This window comes from Heliangelus exortis, chromosome 2, assembly GCF_036169615.1.
Source record: "Heliangelus exortis chromosome 2, bHelExo1.hap1, whole genome shotgun sequence".
Classification (NCBI taxonomy): domain Eukaryota; kingdom Metazoa; phylum Chordata; class Aves; order Apodiformes; family Trochilidae; genus Heliangelus; species Heliangelus exortis.
Genome location: NC_092423.1, coordinates 48,934,321 through 48,958,971, shown reverse-complemented (window position 1 = coordinate 48,958,971; position 24,651 = coordinate 48,934,321). Strand labels below are relative to the sequence as shown.

The window sequence follows — 24,651 nt, the reverse complement described above, 5'->3', positions numbered from 1 at the left end:
ATAATCAGTGATTAATCACTCAGAGAAAAAAGACTATTATTCCTGGTGGTAGAAGTCGTAGGGATCTCTAGTCAGTTCTTTTTCCTTGCTTTCTTCCAGAACATGGCAGAAGGTAGAGCAAGTTCATGGAACAGAACCAGTTGAGAATAGTCAGCAATTTTGGGGAATGGTGGTTTGTTTGGTTTTTTCCTATTAAGTAGACTGGCATGGCAGCAAGAATGTTTCAATTGCAGCCCAAATAATTTCTCCTGGTTTATGTGGACTAAGTAATGCATCTGCTCTATGGGAAGCCAGAGTCCATTGTATATTTTAGAACAAAACTTTGGTCAGGGTTGAAGGACAGTTCTGTATGCTCTACAGAGGGAATGCTAATGGGTGAAGACAAAAAACCATTTATTACTCATGCAAGCCTATAAATAAAGAATGTGCTGTTTGAGTCTGGAATCAGTGTCAAATTGGGATCTTTTAATTATGGGTGAGAAAGAGAATGTAAAAAGTCTACGGGACTTTTTTTTAAAGGGGAGATGACATCCTAATGTTAGCAGCCTGGAAGAGATCCTCCTAATAATAGGCATCCAAAAAATAGAATGGAATAGGATGTGAGAGAGATTTAAATAACTTTACAGGAGGTAGCACAGTACTGTGTATGGTGGTGTAATCAATGCCTGGAGGAAGAATAAATATTTGAAGCTGGCAATGATTGTGAGTCATATTATATATTTTTCTCTTCCTTGTTTTTGAAATTCCTACCATGGGAAAGAATGCTTGCTCTAAGCTGAGATGTAGATCAGTTGGGGAAAAGAGTAGTACCAACAGAAGAAAGAAATGGATGTGTGTAAATTGCCCAGTGAAAAACCGGTTTTGATGCAAGGCTCTGTAGAAGTGGCTAAACAGTGACCTTGTTGTAATGAGGGCTGTGCCTTTTTCCCTGTGTCACAGCACTTTTCTTAACATAGTGCTTTTACTCCTTCTCCTACTGCACATCAGAACAGCCCCATCTGTCTTCACCACCATGTATGTGCCAATAGGGTGCAGTTTTTTAAATTAGAAAACTCAGCTCTCTTGCTGACACCTCTGGAAATTGATAAATTTTTCTCACAGGAGTCGGGAAAGACCTATCTTGTGTGCTTAACCAGCTTTCCTTGATTAATAACATTCGAAAAGTGTCATTTCCCTGCCCCTTTCAATTTTGTCTGTTCTTTTCTATTATCACTCTTCCCCCCTCCTCTTTTTTTCTGTCTGAAGGCAATGTATGGGTAAGGAGATTCAGAGCATGGCAAATCACCTAGTCTAGCTTTACATTTAGTCCAAATGAACAGGCATCTTAGGTCTCTGAAAATCTGCTGCACAGTGCATGGCTATGGAGAGAAGTGGGTCAAAACCAAGTACATGAACTCTGGGTAAATGTGCAGCCCTCTGTGCAAGACTTAGGTCAGTAAGGTCAAACACTGCTTGAAGCAGGAGGTGTAGTAATAACACTTATAGTAGTATTATTAAAATATCTGATGCTGCATTGATCTAAGAATCTTACTGATAACTTCCCTAAGCACACACCTGTATTTCTGGAGAGGTGTATTTTTTTTTTTTAGTGGCAAAAGTGACAGCAAAATGAAAGTTGTTTTCTACCTTTGGAAATAATGAGTTTGGAAAAAACACTCGGAAAAGCAGACAACATAATGCTAAGTAAATAATTCAGTCTGGGGGTGGCTATGGTTTTAGCACAGCTAACCAGTTGAGCAGCCTGTTTCATGACAATAGTGAAAGTGTGTTTGAATTCAACCACTCATCTCTTATAAAAGCAGCCTGATGAAGAATAGCCTCAGAGTCATAAGGCCTCCTTTTTATTCTCCTTTGTATCACACTAGTTCCTTTAGCATGCAATTATTGCTGTTAATGATTATACTGCCTACTTAAGAAGAATAAAACACTTATAAGTGTTTTAGATATGGCATGAAGAATAAATTGTAAAGATCTGTGACCATCCTGGGCAACCTCTTGAGCCTTAATCTCTGTATTATGTTAAAAGAAAAAAAAAAAGGCCCTTAAGGGTAAGAAAAGAAGTAGTCAGGAAATGCCTTCTGCAAAATTAGTCTGTCCCATGAAGTACAGGGAATAAAGTTCAGCTTGCGACTGGAAACATGAGAAACTAGTGCACAAAAATTCTCCTACATGGAGGCTGGCAAATATTGGTGCTCTTTTCCATAGGAAAAAGGCAGCATAGGTTTCCCACAAGCATCTGTAAAGACAGCATGCCATTAAATAGCAAACTGGCTGAGAGGTGTTACTTATACCATTTTGGCATCATGTAGGTGAGCATCCTGCATTTTTTCAGTAGTGGCCCTAGCACCTACAACATGCTAGAGAGTCATTGCATTGCCTCTTTCAGTTTTTTCCCTGCTCTTAATCAAAGGTTTTCATGTGTTCCTTTTGCAGATCTATTAAAAGATTGTTTATTTAAATAATCACTTTTGTTTAGGATTAAGGTAGGAGAACATGCCAGTGAATGAACTGCATTTTGTTCCAGGAACACTATGATTAAAGGTGAGCAGAGAACTAGGTTTGTGGGCTACAATCTATTTTTTTAAATCATACACTCAAAGATAAAGAAAGTTATTTCCTCTTAGACGTTACAAAGAATTAAGCAGTTGGGTGACCATGGTGAGCTGTAATTCATCTGGGAGGGCTGTGGAGAAACTCACTGCTAAATTTTTCCAAAATAAGTACTCAAAAAGGAAAGCAAATAACTTGGGAGTGCAAACTGAGGCTCCTACCACTCCCCAGACTGAACTTGTAAAGCCTGACTTAAAAAAAAAACACAACTGATTTGATTCAAACAGGTTTGTGTATGGAAACAAATCATTACACACTCTTGATAGTTGAGATAATGTTAAGCTTATCAGCATAATTATTTCCCGCACATTCCCGGAGCACAATGGGTGAGTAACACAGCAGTGGCAGGGAATAGGCACGTGTCCAGCTGGATTCACATCCATGGGCTGCTTCAAAACAGGACCAAGCTGATGAAGGGACTCAGCTACTTAATGCAGGAAATTATGCCCTCAGTTTGAAAAACTTTCCAATCTTGCCAGGCATCCTTTATCTGCTGCCTAACCCCAGGGCTGCCTAAATGACCCCAGTCCTCTAGTGCTTTGCTTTCACTCTCCTGAGGTGAGCAGAGTGGTGCCTCTCTGCAGGTGCAGGACTGGCCCGGTTTGAATCAGGCAGAACAGAACTGGAAAACTTAGTTTCTTAACCTATGCATAGTTGGGCTTGAAAAATGAGCCTTCCTCATCCTATCTCCTCTGAGAAGCTCAGACCTGGAGGTTTCCTTATTTAAGTATTAAGCTAAGAAGGGGTCTGTGCAGCAAAGCTGGGAATTCAGGTCACTATGTGGCTGCTGGGCAGCAAGGCTGCAGTATGATAAATGTTTAGCTTTCTGGTCCATAATGTGTTGCATGAAGCACTCATTTAGGAGCTCAGTAAGAATCTGATCCTCAGAGGAAGGAGATCCCTCCTCTGTGGGTGTCTGAATTACTGGGATGCTTTTTAAAAAGCATCAGCAGCACATTTCCCAAGCAAAAATGAGTCCTGCTCAAGTTAATGAAGAAGCTGTTGATGCCTTCAGTTGGACCAGGACTTGGGAACCCAATATGCATGCACATTATCCCAGCAAATTAGTTTTATTTGTCCATAATACCCAAAGGAACATAGTGGTGATGGCTGTGCCTATGGGTGCTATATTATTTCTGAAGAAAGGCACTGGTTGAGGATTTGGCTGTGCTGAAGGTTTGTGCGTGAGTTTTGCTGCTCTCAGTGAGTTTCTTGAGCTCTTTGAAGAATATATTAGATAAGGTTGGTGAAGAACATAGAGGAAGGCAAGGATTTGTTCAGTCATCAATCTGGATATTTTAATTTAGCTCTAGGATCAACAAACCAGCACATAAAGGATGAAGGTGTTGCCCCAGGTCTCTATGACCCAGTGCAAGCAGGACACACTAGCGTGGCAGAAGGGTCAGATAAGCTTTCCAGGAGTAATTCTGTGGCTGTTGCACTTCCAGTAGATGGGTTGCTTTTTAATTTTTTTTTTCATCCTAGAATTTTTCTCCTAATATTTATTATTATTGTATTATTTTTTTCAGCACTGTCATTGTAGAACTGCATAAATTATGGAGAAGAGGGTGAAGTAAAAAACTTTTTCCAGCACAAATGTATAGATATGGCTGAGACTGAAACAGATTCCCTGGAGGTGGAGGGGTGGTGTTCTCCTTTCAAAACACTCATCATTATCTATCTATCAGACTCCCATCTGCCTGCCAAGTTTTATTTGCCTTTATGTAATATCAATTGATACAGTATGTTGTATTAATTGCTTGAACAACACAAGCAATACAATGAAGTCTTCCTAGAAGGTACCAGTTGAATGGGCATGTGAAAAATGTTGTATCTTAACATAGGGCCACACAAATTTTCCCTTGTGTTAGGTATAATAGAGTTTGTGAGTGCATCCCCCCCACCAGTGGATGCATCTATTTCTTGTGTGTGTAGTTTTTACCTACTTTGCAAACAGGAAAGGGAACACTCCAGGGAAAGGCAAACAAGCAACGAAAGCCTAAGACAGCACTGATGTCAGTGGGAAAGGGGACCCAACCTTGAGTCTCTCCTTCATGTTTTTTTTCATAACAATGCTTCCTTCCTTGCTGTTACATTTGGTAACAGGAGAAATAAGATGCAAGCGAAAGGTCTGATGCTCCTCTGCATCCCCTTCCTTCCTTTCTTTCTCCTGGGGAAGTGGATGTGGTGTTGCTGGGCTGCAGAAGTGTGCTGGGCATCCCAGTCCCTCTGGGGCTTGCATCCCCTCTTGACTTGTCTCATTGCTCTGCCATGTGGGGCTGTCTCAGGGCAAGAGTCCTGAAGACTCTGACATTTCTCTCTACCTCAGTGGCCAGTTCAGGAAAATACAACATCCACAAATATCTCTGCTCCCTACCTCTTCCTCTTCCTCCTCACAAATGAGATCTAACAAAACATTCTTCTTCTTCTGGAGAACTGGTGTCAACTCAGGATGCTTTACTTGAAAACCGAAGGTGTTGATTTCAGTTTCTCAGAAGTGTTTGTGACTTTCTAGGTCAGGCTTCATTAGGGTGCACCAAATGTAGCTGTGTCCTGCCTGTGGAAGATTGGATTAGGATTACAGGTATTTAAGTCTGCTTTTTCAACTGGAAATAAAAATACAGTCTACTCAGATGAATAAAGAAAGGATAATGTGCATTTAATTCCAGGAATGTGATATTTAGGTTATACAATACTCAGTGATGGAGCAGGGAAGGCGCATATATATATATATATATATATATATTTTAAAGGATAGATTAAAAAAGAGCAGCACTACATGGTCTCAAAGCCTCTGCCAATATTGTTGTATTTTCTGTCAGAGATATATTAGATCATGTTTCAGGATGGAGTTTGAGAGGGAGGTTTCTCTTTAAATGCCACTGCACAATTTATAAGGTGTATTTTAGATCTCTTATGTTTACCTTTTCCTAAAGCACCAGGTCCATCACTGAGAGATGCTCTATAGCACAGAACAGCCCCTACCTCACTGTTTTCCAGCCCATAACCTTTAGATTCCTGCAGTGCCAGAAACTGTTACTACGGTGTCCCTCAAAAGTAACAGGAAAGTGAGCCCACTACCAGAAAGCTTAAATTTTTCCTGCACAGGTACTGATTTCAACTTCAAGATTTATCCAGAATCTACAATTTGAAATAAAGGTGGTGAATTTTGATCTAATAATATAGTTGAACTTTTTTTTGATGGTCAGGGTCTCATTTTCAACTCTTGCCAGCTCCCACACTCGAAATCTAAGTCTCTTCCACCACAACGATGTGAAATCTTTACTGAAATGGCACCTCAGCATAGCTGAAAGGATAGGAATTGACAGAAGTTTTTATATGCATCTCGGGTACTCATTGAAGCTGCTCCCTCTAGTGCCCGTTAAAAATAAAGGAGCTGTGAATAGATGACGTTTAGAAATGGAACATTTGTTCCCCAGCACTCATCTCTCCTCTTGGTAAAGAGGGACCAAAAACCTTTGCTTTGATGAAGTAAATTGTTTACCTTCACTGCAGTGCCCTTTTGGCCTGGTGGTAATTAACTAAAATGTACAGTTAATTGCTTTTGAGTGCTTTTAGAAAGTTCAGGCAATAATTACTGCATCAAGACATCCCATGCCATAACAATGGCTCGTCTTGGAAGCTCCTTCTCTCTCTTCCTTCCCTCCTCACCCTTCTTGCAGCCTCTTCTCTGAATCCAGGTCTGAAATGCAAGTGTCCTTCAAAGAGGACTCACTGGCTAATAAGAAACAGGTAATTTTTTAAGGCCTAAGATATTGTTTTGATGAGTCACATTTAGTTTCCTCGGGGTTTAGGAACAGCACATCCTTCTTTCAAGCAAAAGATCCCACCTCACTGACAGGGGAGGTCACTGGCTCATTCTGGTCCCCAGTGCTGGCACTACAGGAGTAACACTTGGTGGGCAAAGATGCTCATCACAGAGTGGTGTCATCTGGAAAAGATAACCCTGCTGTCCTTGATTTGGGACCCCAAAAGAAAAATATTAACCAGGGCATCCTGAACAAGAGATGTTGAGATCTGATGGGCTACTGCAGGGTGCTGGCTTGCAGCTCTTCTACTGGTAGTAGATTAAGCTTCATGTACAAATGAGGTGCTCTTGCTGGCAGTGCTTGGAGTGTCCTGGGGAGGCAGGTAGGTGTATTAGGCAGTCTGTAATTCTTATGACCTCCAGCATGTGCCAGCCCAGCATATGTTCTCCTTCCTGCTCCCAAATTAGTTCAAGACCTCTTGCCTTTCCCTCTCCAGTCCCTCCTCAAATGGGGGTTTCGCCGGCTTCTCCCAGCTGCCCTCCATTCTCTTCCAGTGTCAGGCATAGGCTTGTTCCTGCACTTATCTCTGCTTCTCAAGGGACTTGGTGATCTCAGAGGTCCTTTCCAACTCTCTGATTGTATGATTCTGTTCTATGACTGTTGAATTCTATGATTCAACAGGAACCATCTCCTTATCAGGGCGGACAAAGAGGAATTACATCTTTGGAGCCTCTCTTCTTGGGGAAAGGCTGTGTTGCAGATGAGCAAAGGCAGTGGGGTTTGGCCTGCTTCCTGGAGTGGTGGCCCTTGTTGGCACCTTGCATGCCAAATGGGGGCAATGGGCAGGAATGTGGCACAAGATGACTCTTTGCAAGGTAACTCTGCCTAGATCATGCCTGGAGCATGGTGGTGCTGTCGTGTTCCTGCTCTGGCAGCACTGCCTGCCCCACAGAAACCAGCACCCAGCAGAGGGGTTGCAGAAGCATCGGTGTAATTCAGGGCATCCTTGTAAATAAGCCCTGGTGCTGTTGGCATTGTGGTATGTGTGTGAGTTTTGATTTGGGATGTATAGGATTTAATAAAGCAGCTGATTAAATTTCAGGAGTCTTGCAGCCTGAAAGGCTCTAGAGAAAAACAAAACTAGAACTTTTTTTCTGTTTTTTGTGGAAAAAAAAAATGTTGTTCTGGTTGACTGAGATTTTAGTTTTGATTTTATTTTTTTTTTCCACATAAAGAATTGATCCTCAAAGGGATTGATGTAGCTCTAACTTTGTTTTGCAAGGGAGGAAAGGCATTTTTTTCATTCCCAATGTGGGTAAGAGCTTGTCTGTGTATTTTTACTGTATGATGGAAAGCGTAATGTTGTTTGACATTGGGCTTTATGGGCAGAAAAACGAGATTTGAGAAATGCCCTTCTCACTTCAGAAAAAAAAACATGACCTAAGCAAGTATGCTGTCACAGCTTCAGAATCTGTGTGCCTGTAAACCCTGGAAAATGGGCACAGATTAAAGTCAGCTGCTGCAGGCCAAGTTCTCTGTTGATGCAGCCATACCCAGAATGAGCTGATGGATTTTCTTCTGAACAAACTGTGTAATCTTATTTGTCATCTCTTTTGTTTGAACAAAGTTAAATCAAGGTCTTAAAGAAAAATCAATTTGGAGGAAACAAAATATTCCAACTAGTCAACTGAAGATGCTCTTTTTAATAAAGTGATGGTTTCTCTAGGATTTATTCATCCCTGTGGTATGCTTTGTGCCGGCTGAACTTTCTAGGCAGCTGCAACACAGAGATAAGTTAACTCTTGTTGGTTTACTGTGGAAATTCTGATTTCCACATATTTTTCTTTTCTGATTTAAATTATTTAAACGGTACAAAGCTCTTTCAACAAATTCACACTGTTTACTCATGCCTCAGAATGACATCAGGAATGAGTAATTGTTGCTGCTGTGATTTATTGTGTTTGTTAGGGTAGCACCTGGCAATCAGTTGAGAGCAGAGCTCTGTTCCCAGGCCATGCAAACAACCTGTCTACCTCCTGGTTTGATAAATCAGTCCAGCCCTAGCACTGCCTGAAGGTATATAACAGACAATAATGTCACATGTTAATGTGGCATCTTGAATAAGAAGGGCCAGCCAATCTCTGAATTTCAGACAAGGCATTTTTGCTTTGCATGTGTGACCAAAATTACTCTCAGCTTTCTGAGGCAAAATAGTGTTGTTGGGTTATGCACCTCTGAAAAGTCACTTCAGCCTCCAGGATGCTAAACTTGCAGACAAGGCAGTTAGTGAAAGAGCATGTTTTGTTTTTTATTTTTGACTCAGAAGATAAAATAAACATGAGAATAGGTGTCCCATCATTTTGCTGATACCCACACAGGAAACCCTTGTATCCATGCAGTTTAACACTTCAGTTCTTCAAACTGTGTTCAGCATGTCCCACTGCAAAGATTCACTGTACATTGGTACAGTGTACAGGAGGTTATAGTTTGCCCAGAAAATCCCTATTCCTGAAATGGCTGCTTGATCTAGGGAGGCTTTCTGGAGGCCTTTTTTTTGGCTTTTTGAGGATGCTTTTTCTCTGTGAAAACCTCTGGATTTCAACGCAGTTTCTCCAGCATCAGATACAAGAACTTGATGTGCTATGAAAGTCCCCCTTGCTCTTGTGCAGACATTACTTTTTACTATGTAAAAAAATATTCCATCTTGTCCATATCAAGAGGTATCAGATTTCAAATTTTCCAGGGCATGGGGGTTTGTCTGTTTATTTATTTACTTACTCACTTTAATTTCAATCTCAAGATATTACCCAGGTGGACTTGGGGGCTTTCTGTGGTGCCTGTAGTTAGAGTATCCCTGATCTGCTGGATATTAGGGCTCAGCCTTTATAGCTCTGACCATGTGCTTGGACACATGAAGGTTTCTCTGTGCTGTGGCTCTACAGCAGTATCCAGGAAGATGAACACCTGTAGGGAGCATCAGAAGGATCTGCTGGATCTGTGTGCCAGTGTGCAGCCCATCCCTTTGTGCATGGGAAGTCTCAAGCATGTATCCCTGGTGTAAAGTCAGGGGAGCTTTAACCCCAGAACAGCAGCTATTGAGCTTGGTCTACATTCTTCCTCCAGTGTCGTGCTGGCAGGTTTGGTGTTGGAGTGGAGGCAGCCAAGTCTCAGGAGCTTCCTGCACCCCGGGAGATGTTGGTGAAGCCCCTTGTGGGGTGAGATAGGGTGCAGTCAGCATCTTTGGAAAGGCAGCAGAGAGGAAACTCCTTTCAAGTCAAACAAATAGGTTTGGAGGAAAAAACAAAAAACAGTCGTGGGGTGGAAAGGTTCTACTTGCAATATTTGCACCGAGCTATTTTAGTTTTTTATTTATCTCCAAGTAATGTCCAGTTGGGGGTGAGTCAGCCTGGGATGGGGCCCAGACCACCTCCTTTGCAAGCCTTCAGGGAGGGCAGAGAGCACAGCCTGTGCTCCACGGTGTCTCTTACCAATGCCTCACTGCATGCTTTGTTTTGCAATATCGTAAAACCCTACAAAGCTGATATTTTTCCTTTTTTTTTTTTTTCCCCCCTTTCCTCTCTCTAGTTTTGTACAGAGCTGAACGAACCGACGCTGCCAAACATCCGCAAGTGGAAGGGCCCTAGAGGATGTTGGAAGGGTGTTGTTTCCGAAAAACCCTCAGGCCAGCTACACAAGGTACATTAATCCGAACTTTGGCTTTGCTTTTTTCTCCCCTCGCTCTAACCAAGGACATATTTTGAATGTTTAAAGCCAAACGCTTTGCAAACCATTTTTTGGCAAAGTTTGCACCTCATGTTTTTTAAGCTAACTGTTCCTCTAGCTTTCAATTCTACTGTATGGTAATTTTTTTTGAAGAATTGTTTTCTTCAGCCTGTGGTACACTTGTAAGGAGGAAGGTGTGAGTGTTTGGGGGAGGTATGCTGGATAAAAGAAATACAGAAATACGGAATAATAGCTACACATTAGGACAAGAAAAGAGTCCTTGGCTTTGCCCCTGGCAGGCTGCAGTGCTTCTGAATTCTTTTGTGCTAGTCACCTGAGCTTATTCCCTGGTGCAGCACTGGCTGGCATTCAGAAGGGCTCCCAAATTTCCCACTTGGCAAGTGAAAACCCCAGAGAGGGGGGTCGGTGCAGCCTGCCATCCTCATCTGGAACAGGAGCTTACCTTGCACAGTCCTCACACTGCTCTGCACAGGTGTTTTAAACTCTGTGGACTCCCTTTGAAATCTGCACTATGCTGCACTGTGCTTTTCCCTGCAGCATGGGAATATATATATATATATAGGTACTGCAGTGAGGTACTAATTTATAAGGTGGTGACAGCTGCACCTACTACCCTTGACAGTATGCAAGGTATAGCTAAATTGGGCTGGACACCTCTAACGGTGCCTAAGAGCAGTTTCTCCAAGGGGAAATCTCTTGGTTTTTTTCCTTTAAAGGCACTAATGAGCTTTCAGAGCAAGGTCCTCCTCTGTCTGGCTTGAGCCTGTTGTTGCTGAATGAGATAATTGTCACGATGCAGTTATCTCAGCATGGATGTTGTCGTGGGGCAGACACAGGAACCAAGACCTGTCATGTAATGAATGTCAGCAGCAGATAGAACTGTCTTCCTCTGTTCTGAGTGCTGTCATTATTAAATATGTGGTGGCAGTTGTATCCTGCAATCACACAGCTTAGAATCCACAATTCCTTCTTTTGGCTTTTCCAAATCAGGTTTCATCCCCATTCACTCAATGATTTTGGACTTAAGTTTTGGGAGATGCACTTCCTTTTATAGCCTCATTCTTTTTCTTTTTTTAATAAAACACAAAAACGAGAAAAAAATCCAAACCAAACCACCCAAATGAAAAACCACCACCTTAGCAGCACAAGGGTTCAACTCGAGCTACCACTAGAAAGACATGAAAGGTCTGAATATGATTGATGAAGATTTAACACTTAATTCTGATGCAGAGTGCACATCCCCTTCAGTACATTTTTATTCCTGGCTGGAGTTTCCCTTTGCAATGTCTTGTTAGGCCAGATCATTAAGACACAGAATTAAAAAAGCTGTGGAAAGTTGTCAAAGTTGTTCCCTCTGCTTTTTCATTTTCCAAGATTTATTAATCATTGTCTCGGAGTTTCTGTTAAACCTAGAGTCTTTAGTCTGTTCTTTCTTGATCTTTATTTCCAAAGATAACAGTAACAGTTTTGACTATGGGCTGAGAAAATAAAAATCATCATCTGCTTATTTTCCTGGTGGGGATGTAAGGAGGAATGGTTCCCAAAAATATGGGAGAATTTTGAATGTAGCCAAGCTAAGAACAGAAATGTTTTCTTCTGACTCCTCCTTTTAGCTGCTTTAACAGAAGTTTGGCTGTACTGGTGAACCCTCCACTAAGCCAAGAAGTCTCTGCTACCTTTTGGGTTAGTTAATGAGTCCATCAGGTTTGAGCACCATGTACACAAATGCTATACAAGTGAAGTAACAGTGTAACCCTGAGGATTTAGCATCTTTGGCACAAGCTCATCTCAGGATGCTCCTCAGAGCTAAATAATGCAAAATAGTAAATGGTGCTTCAGGCTTGTCCTTCCACACATCCCAGGCATTTGGCCTTCAACCAAGCAATAACTTCTGACCACCGTGGTGATGTGAAATCTGGAACAAAGAAATGGTAAACAGCTGTTGGCAGTGGTTTTATTCTTCACCATCTTTTCCTGTAGCAGTTTTCAGACCTTAGACTTCCGACTGGTTGAATAATTTTGTCAGTATTTAAAGGTGAGTTATCTAAAGGAGCTACCAAAGGATTCTAGACAGCCTTAATACTTTCTTTTAAGGCTCCCAGGAAGTCAGCATTGCAGATAACACCTATTTACTGCATCTGAAGTGGAAAAAACCCTCTTCCCTGGAGATGGATTCACTAAGGGAAGTGCGTTTCAGTGATACCAAGGAAAATGGTGTCTGGTGGTGGGAAGAAAGGCTTTGAATTAGATACTGCTGCTGGTGTCACCAGGGCAGGCAGCTTTCTGAAAATGCCATTTCTATGTCCTGAAGTAATGAAAAAACAACCAAGCCATACAGCATGATAGAAACAGAGTTGAAAGGAGGGGAGATCAGAGCATGAAAAGTTTGAGCTGAAAAGGAGAGAAGATTGACAGGTCTGAGAGGTCTAGACTAGATTTCATGCCAGGAGACTAAAGGAGCCTGGATATTTTTGGCTTGTGGGTGACAGAACTCTGTGAGATGGCATATTGGTGTGGGGAGAAGGGACAACTGGGCACAGCATCATCTACTGCAAGCCCTAGCAGTCACCCAGTGAGATGAAGCACTGAGCTCAGGGTTAGAAAAATAATCCTGTGGGTAGCAAACTGCCTCATTATTGACCATACTCAGAAGAATCTGATGCCTTGCCTAAACTGGAAGGAAGCAAGGTCCATATTAGCCCAAACACGTGCACAAGAGGCAGCATCTTGATCTCTCACACCTGTGGTTGTCCTGAACACACTTCACCTGCAGAAAATAAAACAGCTTATTAAATCCTTGGCTGGACTGAGCAGTGCTAAAGTTGCTGGGTGTCTGACAGACAGCATGGAGGTGAGAGGGGGTATGAGTAGTAGAGTAACCTGACTTTGAGCTCAGCTTATTCCATTTTCAGTGGGGCTGCTCAGGGAGCATCCCTCCCAGACCTAATGGGGCTTTTGGCCAGTGTGAGAGAAAGTGTTTCTGCCTGTTTCTTTATCTTGTCCTAGTAGCCTAGGATGCTGTTTCTCCTTTGCTGTTGTGCAGAGAGAGTTGGGCTTCCTGCCCTCAGCAGGTGCCAAGCCCAACTATAAACCAGCATCATCTTTTACTCCTCTGCATGTTTTGGGAGTTATGTAGATCACTGTCTGTACCAACAGTGGTACTGATACTTGCTGGGTGAAAATTTTACCCAGGGGGCTGGATTTGGGCAGAATGTTTTGGCTTTGCCTTCTTACTAATAGCTTTTTCCCCTTTATTTATCTTTTTTTCTTTTCCCTTCTTTTTTTTTTTAAGGGAGTTGAATATTCTGGCTTCCTCTGGGATACGACAGCTGGCATTGAACTGAAAAATGCTTCATCTCAGGAGAGTGCACAGACCAATGGCAATGGGAAGCACTCATATCCTCACCCATATCTTGCACATTTCAAGGTAACTGCATTTGTGCCAACCACCTCTTGCAGAATTGAGCTTTTATTAAAAAAATCTAGGGTACAAAACTAGAAAAAACCCACAGACTTCTAACAGATAAAAATTTGCATGCGGCTTTAGCCCACCTCATAACTTCATCACTGTCTTATGGCTTGATTGTAGGACAAGGCCATGAGACAAACTCAAATAGGGTCTTTATTGGTATGGCAGGTCACCAGAATCAGTTCTTTCCTTGGCTGCTGTGTGAGTAAACCCTGCTGAAAAGCAGCATTCAGCCATATGGGGGTCAGTGGATCTCTGGTAGCATCCGCAGCCACTAAGAGAGTGACAGAAGTCACCTTGTTCTGCTTTATTAGATTAACATGGCAAGAGCAAGGTGGGTATCCAGATGCAGCAAGCCACAGGGCTATGATTCTTGTCAGTGCCTCAAATTGTCAGCAGAGAGGGGTAAGTGTAGTCAGAATGCATAAGTATAAATAGAAAAGGCACCATGCTCCTGAGAGACTCAGGCTGATCTCTCACATGTTGCTGGCATACTGCAGAATTTCCATTTTCAAGCTTTTTCACTAGGCTGAAACCATCTAAAAGAATATCATGCATTTTGGAAGCTGTTCTCTTACATATGTTTGTGTGAGCATACAGCCCCTTCCCCTCACAGGCTGTGATGGATGAGTCCAGTTTGGGGAACCTGACAGCTCTAGTAATGCTTTGAGAGATGCATTAATAGAATAACTATAGATAAATAAATCATTATTGATAGTTGATTTATAATAATGTAAACTGGTCAATGTTAGGGGCAAGTATTACTCCTGTCACGTGACCAAAAGATAAGAATAAGTAGATAAGTAGAAGATTGCAGGATGCCAGCAGCCCCTTTCAAGGTACATTAAGTTTCTTGGTTAGTCTTTGTAAGGGGCCAGAGCTAATCACAAGAGAACTGTAATTAGCCCATGTAGTTACCACAACATTATCTGTAGCTTATGAACAACTGGTTTTGTGTAGACTGATTTTCATAAGCATCCAGCTTCTTTCTGCAGGTGGAGAGAAGCTGTTTCCTTATGCAAACCAGTTTCCCCAGAACTGAAAGGGCATCGGGTTGTTGCAAACAGAGCTGGAAAACACCTTCTCCCTCTTCTTGCTAAAAAGAAGTCCAACCAAAACACACCACATACATGGCAAAGTGAGTCCTAATCACCCAGAGTTACTGCCAAGAATACAGGGAATAGGCACATGGTTTTGCTTTGTGTGGTTTTGCCTTCTGTGCCCTGTCTGCATGGCACTGAGTTCTCCTCCTTCCTCCCCCAGGTTGGGATGAATGATCTAACAGTGGTTAACCTTCACCTGGCCTTGTCACCTGCAGCAGTAGAAAATACTGGGAAGAACCACGACAGCCACAAGCTGGCATCTTTTGCCCAGACTTTGCAGGAAACTCTGAAAGGTACAGTGTTTTTTTTCCTGTTAGCTATCACATGCATGCTGGTCATCTTATCTAATCAAAAGGAATTTAAAAAAACCCAAACCTGTATCTCAGTGCAGGTTTCACAAATATCCTTACCAGCTTTGCATTGTCATTACTGATATTTGAATTTGAGTCATCCATAGCATGGCAGATATGCTTTTCCTTTGCTCTTACAGCCTCTCCTAACTAACACAAAAAGCACAGGCAATCCTACTGCCTTTGACACTGTTTTTTTCAAATTATGTTCCTTCTGATTTTATACTAGTTTAAGAACAAGTTCAGACAAAAAAAAGACACCAGGGTTAAGACCCTAATTTATGTGTTTTGTGGAACTGACAGCTACATGATATCAAAACAATAGCTTTTTTTCAAGATAAATAGATTCTATGTATTTACTTTTGAATAACTGGAAGAACTTTGGAAAACACAGTGCAAATCAGGAGATGTCTGCTGATTAGAAAAGAGACCAGCAACCAAATCCTTCTTTGGTACCTGTGTGTAATGTGCTGGATAATTGTGTTGTTTTCAAATAAGTTGCTCTGGTTTTGTATCAAGATGAGGGGCACCAGCATTTAGACCTGAACTTGAGAAATGTAATAGCCAGCTCAATTTCTTTGCCTCATTTCTTAGAATTTGCTTCTTACTTTAAAGCTTGCAAATTAATTCAATTTCCCTCGAAGCAGAATAGCACATTCCAGATTTTAAATGCTGCAGATCTTGTTATAGAAATAGAAATATCTAGCCCTTCATTTACTACTTAACAAAGATACAAAAGGTAAACAAGGTTACATGCACGATGGTTTGCAGCTTGTCCTAGTTTAGCAAGGTTTGTCACTTGTAAGCATTCATTTTTCTCTTACACAACACAAAAGGTATTTTGCAATATTTATGTATGTTCTATTGTTTTTCCTTTTGAGCTGCAAGAATTCAGTCAAAGCTATTTTTAAGTGCTACTGATGTAAGTATTTGTCCAGGTACCTTGAAACTGGAAAGGATGAAGATAAACAAAAGGATATTTTGTTTGATTCCTGAAAGCTGAACTGAGACACAGATAAATGTGTAGCTCTTCTGGAGTTAACAGAGTTGAATTTCCGCTTCATCTAAATTTAGACTGTTGATATTAGGGCTCCTCTTTATTTCATACTTTTTATTTTCACATGACAGGCACGTCACTTCAGCGTGCTTGCTCTTGGCTTAATCTTTCACAAAAAGAAGAGATTGTGGGATGCAGGTTCTTGTTTTATAAACAAATGGTACTGCACACGTGTTACTTTGAAGGACTGAATTACCCTGCAAAAATCGATGTCATGCTTAAAATTACTGCCATCCTTCAATTTCTTCCAAATCAATCCATCAAATATGGGTAATAAAGACTGATTTATCTGTGGGTAGTGCAGGAAATTGGAGTTTCTGCTGCCATTTCACCTGCTCTGTTATCTTTCATTATTATGACATGTGAGCATCTAAGGAAATTTGGTTACTACCCACACTATGGGTCCTGTAATGCAGAGCAGAGGTATCCCTGTATTTTTCCATCAAATCCACGGGTCTTGGTTCCTTTTTTCCCTTTTTCTTTCTCTTTTGGCAGTACCAGAGAGGCACAGTGGCTGTTGGCTGCTGGTAGCTAACTCTCTGCCTTCTCTCAAGCACTCCTTGTGTTCATCTTCAGTGTGGTGACCATGGGTGGCACAGAGACACTATTCTGCCTGTTCTTGGAGAGCATAGACTCAAGCAGCAGGGTGTTGGCTAAGTCATCTTCTCCCATCTGGCTTGGCCATATTCCACAGGTTACCCATGCATCAGGCACTAAGCTTAGAAGACTTTTGAGAGGATGTAGGGAGCTTCTTGGCAGCTGATGCACCATCACATCCTTCTCATCGTCTGCTTCTCACTTTCTCCAGGAAGGATTGGAGGGCTTAAGGGTCTGTTTAATTCAGGAGGGGACTCATTTGAGGCATGGAAAAGTCAGGAGGAGTGTCCTACAGGTGGCTCCTTGGACTGCCACAAAGCAAAGGTTCCTTCAGGATAGCAGATTTCAACACTGCAGACATACTGCAGGCACTGGAAGTCCTTCAGCTGATCGTGTTGGCACGCTGGTGCTCAGCCACTGCAGCACAGGGCAGAGTTAAGGCAGTGCTGTGCTTTGCTTTGCTGGCCAAGAGCCACCCGCAGACACTGAGAGAAATTGCTGGTGTTTCAGTGAATTTGCAGATGCATTTGCAAACAGGCTGGATTTTTTCCTCATCTGAAGAGTTCTCCGTTGACAAGGACAGTGTTGCTTTGAGCCCAGTGGGTCTCAGTGCTATAGCATGGGAGAATCCCTGAGAGGTAATCATAAAATCATACTAATTGGAAAAGACCTTTAAGATTATTGTCTCCAGCCACTAATCTGGCACACTGCCAAGTCCACCACTAAATCATGCCCCTAAGCACTGCCTCTATACATCTTTAGAATACTTCCAGGTATGTTGACTCAGCCACTTCCCTGGGCAGCCTGTGCCAGTAAAATGGGAGATGTCCCTGTCTGCCACCGAGCCCCACCAGGTGGAGGCTCTGGGTCCTTGAGGGACAGTATAGTCTGTGGGAGGGACCTTTGGTAAGGAAGGATTTGCTGGTGCATCCTGTGGCATGAGGAGGAGGACCAGTCCTGAGGAGAAGTGAGCCCTGCCAGTCTCAAACTGTTTTCTTCCAAAAGTAGGAAATCATGGCACAGCACCAGTAGTGTTACATCAATTTCCTTTCTCCCTCACCCCCCTGCCACCATCTGATTGTGGGCATGGTGGCTGAAGTTTCTGATCAGTTATCATCCCTTGTTGTGAGCAAGGGCATGAGTTTTTCTGCACCTTCTGTTAAGTTTGGCTGAGAGCCACTGGGGCTGATCCCTGAGACCCTGAGCGCTGCAGCTGCTCCATGGTGGTTCTTCCCTCTGCCCCCCAGTCACACACCCAGGAGAATCCAGGCAGTTTTGCTTCCTTCCCTCCTACTGCTTGGTGTCTGTCAAGGTCTTGGGAGGCAGACAAGACAGGAAACTGCTGTGCTGGTGTTTCTTGCTTTTCCTGCTTAGTGCAGGGCTGCCCGGCCTTTCCCCCTGTGATTCGCAGTCATGGGGAGCCCCAGAAGCTCCTGTGGGAAGAGGGGACCAGAAGCAATCCTTTCCCTCCCTTGATGGCATGTTGGGTTTCAGGTTCTTTGACATGCCTCAGCCTATTCCATCAGTCAGCTTTACGCTCTGTTACGATTTTATGCTTAGTTATTCTTCATGCAAAAGTTTAAACAGGTGAAGAATACAGCGATCCCCTTCCTGAAGATGATGCAGGCTGGCTTCTTACCTCTTGCCAAACACACATCCAGATGTTGGGTCTTTTAGCCTCTGCTGTTCCTAAACTGGCCAGGTTGGAGCAGTTAGTTAAAATTTTCACTTGAGTGTGTGTTTTTTTGGTAGATTTTTCATGTGAGGAAAATAGGCTTGAGGATTTGCTAAAAGGAGTGCATTTAGGAATAGAATGGATTGGAATGGAATGGAATAGAACATAGAGAAGAGGAGAGGAGAGGAGAGGAGAGGAGAGGAGAGGAGAGGAGAGGAGAGGAGAGGAGAGGAGAGGAGAGGAGAGGAGAGGAGAGGAGAGGAGAGGGAGATTGGAAAGGAAAAAAGGGAAAGGGAAACATAAAGGGAAAGGGAAAAGGAAAGGTTTTTGTAGGATCAAGAGACTGCTGTTAAGATCCCCATCTCTCTTTCATTTTTCCATATCACCCCACAAAGATGTGCTTGAGAGATTTCTGTAATGGCCTTCCCCCACTTATATAGCTGAGATGAAAGCATGGAAGGAGCCAAGTTCTGCCTGGGCCATAAAGCAATCATTAGTTCTGAAGGACCAAGATAGCATGGTCACATTTCAGGCTTGCTGCTCCTGCCAAGTGAGAGATCAAGTTTTTATGATGGGATGCATACAAAACCGCCAGCTCCCAGCAAGCACTATTGTCCCATTAAACAAGCACTGATTTTTCTTTTAGGTTCTGATGGAGCTTAAAATAGCTCAGGTTCAGATTTGTGCTTTTTGTTTCTTTTAAAGGTAGGAGGGCCACTGTCATGAACACTTTCTAGAATAATATTTAAACCTCATGTCATTTCCAGTATGATTTGTGACTTTCCAAAGGGTAGAGAGACCACAGTTTCACTGCTTTTCCATTGCCTCTCTGCATCTTAGCAAACAGCACGTTATGAAGTATTTGGTTTTTAAAATCATTTGCTAGAAGTCTCGTTGCTCTCCTACCCTTTCCCAATTCATCTCTTATGCGGTGACAGACAGGAATGGAATAGATTTTGTTGTTGAACTCTCACTCCCTCTCCTGGCGAGCCACTTCCACAGCAATAGCACAAAACGAGGATGTTTCTCCGTGAGCACTAGATGTGGTAAAGCAATCTGCCCACCCCATCTCCTCCAACACTTCAATCCCAGGAAAAAGAAAGCTTGGAGACTCCCATAGTAAGATTTGGGAGATTTTTTGGTATATTTCTGCCTCCTTTTGATCTTCCTCCTTCTCTAGTACGAAGCTCTAATGCAGCAATATCTCTGATCAGCTATCAGAGTTCTTGAGTTGTCTTATCAGACGTTTCTGGCCATCATTTGAGATGGTCACTGGGGCATCTGCGTTGTCCTCTTACCCCACTCCAGAGCTGGGATGTTTCCATCTGCAGGTGTGGAGATAGGGGAGCACACATTGTAGATATGAAATTAGGGTCCAGAGTTTCTGTTCTTGCTTCACTAGGGTTGGAAATAAAATGTAACTGAGGTAATTCGCTATTCACAAGATTTTTTGACAAGCATTTCCAAGCCATTCCCTGTGTTTCTTTGAAAATTCAGCCCTAGACAGATTGTAAGATATCCCAGTTTCACCAGTATCCTTTCAGCTGGCCAGGGAAAGGAAAGCTGCTGTAGTCAGGAGATGTCCATGTAGTTTGTGAACTTACCTTCTGCCATCAGACATGCAGGCTGCTCCATGGACTTGTTCCTTGGGATTTCTTAAATGCAGAGGATTAGAACAAGCACTGCACTTTTGGGACTCTGGTATATACCAGCTCTGTCTTCCTGGGATCCTCACACAGGTGTCCTTGACTCTTACAGCAAATCTATACAAAGACAATGTCAAGACAAGTTAAAGTTTCTTGGGGGGAAAAAAAAACAAAACAAAAAACAAACAAACAAAACCCCAACAACAACAAAAAAAAGCCTACAAAGTCACAGATTTCTAAAAAACTCTACAACCAGCACAGCAGATTGTCTTTGAACTTGTCACTATCAGTGTATATCAAACAAAGGATGCCAATGTAAATTAGGTGATATTTTAAAACAAGCATGAAATGTTTACTGGCTGAGCTTTATTGTCATTACAACAATGGCCATGAATAGTCAGTGAAAAAGGCTTTAAGCAGCATGTCTTTCAGGAGTTCAGAGTAAAGTCAACTTTGCTATTCAGTGTTTGCATTTTTCCTCTTCCCATTTATTCTCACTCCTTCTTGTATTTAAGAGATGGATGTCCATTCTTCCCATTAATTTCTATTTTTCCTGTTCTCTAGGAGAAAGAGACGTGATCATCCTTGGAGATTTTAACCAGGCCCCAGACAGCAGCGATCACGACATTCTGAGGAAGGAGAAGTTCCATCACTTGGTCCCTTCCAGCACCTTCACCAACATCAGCACAAAGAACCCACAAGGGTCCAAGTCACTGGATAACATCTGGATCAGTCGGAGCTTGAAAAAGGTTTTCACAGGTAAAGTTGCTTTCTACTGAGGTTGTGTGGCCTTTAGTTGTATTATCAGCACGTCAGATTTGGGCAACATTACTTATCTTTTTCTCTACACTTCATTTTAACGCAGGCCACTGGGCTGTCGTGCGAGAAGGCCTCACAAACCCATGGATTCCTGATAACTGGTCCTGGGGTGGGGTGGCTTCAGACCACTGCCCCGTGCTGGCTGAGTTTTACCTGGAAAAGGACTGGAACAGGAAGGAGGTGACACGGAATGGGAACGGGGTGACAGTTGAACGCAACGACTCCCACACCAAGCACGAACGATGACGTGAACTCGAGGGTGCCTCTTCTCTTCCCCAGGGAGTGGCCAAAGGCTCTGTTTGGACTGCCTTTTCCTCTCCCTCCTTCCCGCTCTCCTCCTCCCCACGCCTAGAAAGCATCAGCACTTGATTTTGGTGGCCCTGGCTTTGTGCCTCTCCTGGTTGGTTGTGAGGTGTCTCGCAGCAGCAGCAGAGCAATCTGCCACCATTTTTTTTTTTTTTTTTTTTTTTTTTTCTGGGGACACAGCGGACATTTTCACGCCTGGAGATTTGAATGAGAATTGTACAGAAAATAAAGTGTACTTTTAATATGGTACGGGATCTTTGCTGAAATGCAGCCCAGCGGGGCTTTGCTGTGAGGGTGAGGGGGGAGTGGTGGTGATTTTTCTTTGCCTCCTTGTAAATTGAGGCAATAAGAGAGGACCCAAATAGAGAGACACTGTGGAATTTCTTGGCAAATCACAAATGCTGGTCAGCACCTGCAGAAGATGCTAGAATTGGTCCCTACATGACCTGAAATGCAGCCTGAGCTATCCTTGGACTCAGCCTGGAGAGGCCCCCTTCCTCCCCAGTCCCATGTGGATGTGGGCATCTCTCATCCTTTCCTTCCTCTCTCCTCATGCTCCTGGCATGTTGGATTTTGCCCTAGAAGGGCTTGCTGGAGCCTGGCTTTGGCTTTGGCTTTTTGTTTGATGTGCAACATTCAGTGTTGGTTTTGCCCTGCACACTAGCCTTCAGGAGCTGGGAAACCAACTTGTTCCTCTTCAAAACGTGGTCCCTTCTCCAGGACCCTTCTCCAGGTCCCTTCTTCAGGACCCCTTCTCCCTTTACTTTGCCCTTGTTTTCTGGCCCTACAATTGGCATCAAAGAAGAGATATAGTCCTAGGTGTTTGTCTAGGACTAAATGTTCTGAGCAGGGCTTTACACTGGGGAAGAATATGTCATATATTGGTAGGAGGTCTGTATGGTGATCACTATGAAGGCTGACACACATATTGCTCTGACCTCTGCCCATCGATTTTTTAGGGGGTTTCAACTTCACCCTCTGGAAGACTGAGCAATTATGCATCACTTTCCTAAGGTTTGTTGCTGGGTAAGCCTGGTCTAGGCAATGCAACAGGGAGTTCAAATACAGTGTGTGGCTGTTGCACATATGGCAGGGATGTGGTCTGCTTCTAAGGAGGTTTGTTCCTGTGCATGTCCTGGGTGAGGAGGACTTCAGTCAGCAAGCTTCCATGGCAGTGCTGGGGATGGAGCATTAAGGTGGGCACCTACATAAAGTTTTTCAAATACCAGTTAATAAACAGTGACCTAGGAAGGAAATGTGTAAGGACTAGAAAAAGCAATTCAGCATCTGCAACAGGAAGAGCTGAGTGGGAAAGGTGCTGAGCTTCCCACTAGCCCAGCATCTTCTGCTCTGGGCTGCACATGACCACACGTTTTGCTGCTGAGTGGAAAGAAAAGCTCTGGCACACTGGGCTATAAAGGGAAAACTACTGACAGCAGTGGCACACCAAAGGAGGTGTTGTTACTGAAAGGTTTAGAGTAAACAGTATCTCACTTTTGTAGCATTTTCTTTGCTTCAGCTTTTGGGAACACCTGAAAAAATTCACCTAGAAACACACACAGTTGAGTATTTCAAACAGCTTTTCTGCCTAGACACAAAGCTAAACCTGGAGGAAGGGGGAATAGCCTTAGTGTGACTCTCAGACTGAGGGAGGTTTCACTGATATTTCAGGATGCTAACTGAATGACTAAGAGTTCAGAGCATGAGGACATAAATGTGTTTTTATTTGTTCAGCATTCCATGTTGAAAATGGGAGATGCAGACTTTGTCCCTGGTCATTAAAGAAGCCAGTAGGAGAGTTTGGCTCTAGCTTTCATTCCAGATTCCTTGCTGCTGCTTTGTCCTTTCCCACCTGGCACTATTTTGCTGACTCCCACCTTAATTTGAGCAGCACCACATTTCCAAAGCAACTGTCAGTGGACCACTGCAAAATAGAGGTGGGGATGCAACAAAAATTGCCTTATAATCAAATAAATATCACGTGAGGTGAGCAGCAGTAAAATTCTCAAGAGCACACTCACTCTCTTGTATCAACAAATGTTTGGTAGTGTTTCCCTGCTGTAGGTATGTTTGGAGGCTGAAATGACTGTAGGCTCTAGAAATAAAAACTGAAAGGGGCAGATCCCATGTAAGCTGCTGCAGGTGTAAATAAATGCAGAGGCACCAAAGGCCAGAGCAGCACCTGCAGCCTCCTGTGCAGGTGTTGTTGGTCTGTGAGCAGCTGCAGGAGAGATCCTTGCTTTGGCTGCTGAGCTGCCTGTTCCTATGGGCTGCTGATGGGGGAAAGGAGTTCGAGCCACTCTCATAACCATGTGTGACCTGTAGGGAAGGTTAATGAAGCTGGTCTGTAGCCCAGAGTTTGCTCAGCTCAGCCAGAGAGCTCTGGGAAGGTGATTATTGATGAATAGAGAGATACCCTGGAGTAAGATTGGCCCTGCAGGGGGTCCAAGGGAAGAGGATGGAGGAGTTTGGTACCTACAAGCAGAGCTCTGCCTTGAATGGAACATCAGCACCGAGGTATGTGCCTGGTTACCTCCTGCTGGGAATCAGCAGTGCCTGAATGTCTTGATGGTTGCACTGGTTATAAAAGTTTGCTTTGCTTTTTGTCTGCGACACCTTTGGAATATGATGAGGTGGTTGTGAGCCTGATGGATTTTAGAGTTCCCAAGTGCATTTGTCGTGGTTGTTCAGAAGCTGAAGTGGTGGCTGGCTTCCTCCTGCAACTGCAGGAACGAACTAGAATAGTAATTTTATTTCAAGATGTTTACAGTAGAAGCTTGGCTGGCCTAGATCTCTGTAGCTGCATTGTCCTGGCAATGACAAGGGAGGCAGCAAGGATGGAGATAACACAGAAACAAAGTCTGTCTTGCAAATGGGCTCCCTTAGGAGCCCCAGATTTGTAAGCTTGGGTCCTGCTTCCTAAATAGTGTCACCAATGGCTACAAACTGATTTGGTCCAGGTTTATTTTTCTTCAGTATAGTTGCTTTTGGAAGGCAATTCAGCTCACTTGTGCACAGCAAAGGGTGGCCTCTTCACTGTCCACTGCACATGGAGCCCAGCTGCTTTCTTAAAACTAAGTGCTGCCTGGTATCTCTTCCTGACACATGCCAGCCTCAGACCTCCCCTGGCCAGGTGACATGGTGACAGCTGATGCACAACCCATGGTCTCTGTGGTCGCTGTGGATGCTGAGACCCTGCAGGGGAGCTCCACCTTGCTCCCGGCAGCTTTTGGGAAGCGTGGTGGCTGCTGGTGGGCAACAGTTGACATTTTCAAGTTGAGTTTCTACCTTTTAGCACCTGCTGGAATAAAAGCTTCAAACAACACCCTGCTCACTGAGGGGGGCACATCTGCTCTTTGGCCTCTCCTCATTGCTCTCTGCTAGAAAGGCTTTCAAAATATGCACAGCCAGATTGTTCTTACCTGTTTGCTTTGGAGCAAAGCCTCTGCTTTGTCCTGTGGGCTTTTTAGGAGGACTTAACTTGGCAAATGTCTATTCAGACACT

The 24,651-nt window shown here is 43.3% G+C and overlaps 1 protein-coding gene across 1 annotated transcript in view; it reads left to right on the top strand.

Annotated features, from left to right (window-relative positions):
• EEPD1 (endonuclease/exonuclease/phosphatase family domain containing 1) overlaps positions 1-21,241 on the top strand; it is a 63,449-nt gene extending 42,208 nt beyond the window's left edge. The window contains exons 3-7 of the mRNA XM_071736052.1: positions 9,966-10,076; positions 13,417-13,551; positions 14,857-14,989; positions 20,586-20,780; positions 20,887-21,241. Coding sequence (XP_071592153.1) covers positions 9,966-10,076; positions 13,417-13,551; positions 14,857-14,989; positions 20,586-20,780; positions 20,887-21,086 — 774 coding nt within the window. The 3' untranslated portion in view covers positions 21,087-21,241. The remainder of the gene's footprint in view (positions 1-9,965; positions 10,077-13,416; positions 13,552-14,856; positions 14,990-20,585; positions 20,781-20,886) is intronic.
• Positions 21,242-24,651: the final 3,410 nt, after the last annotated feature.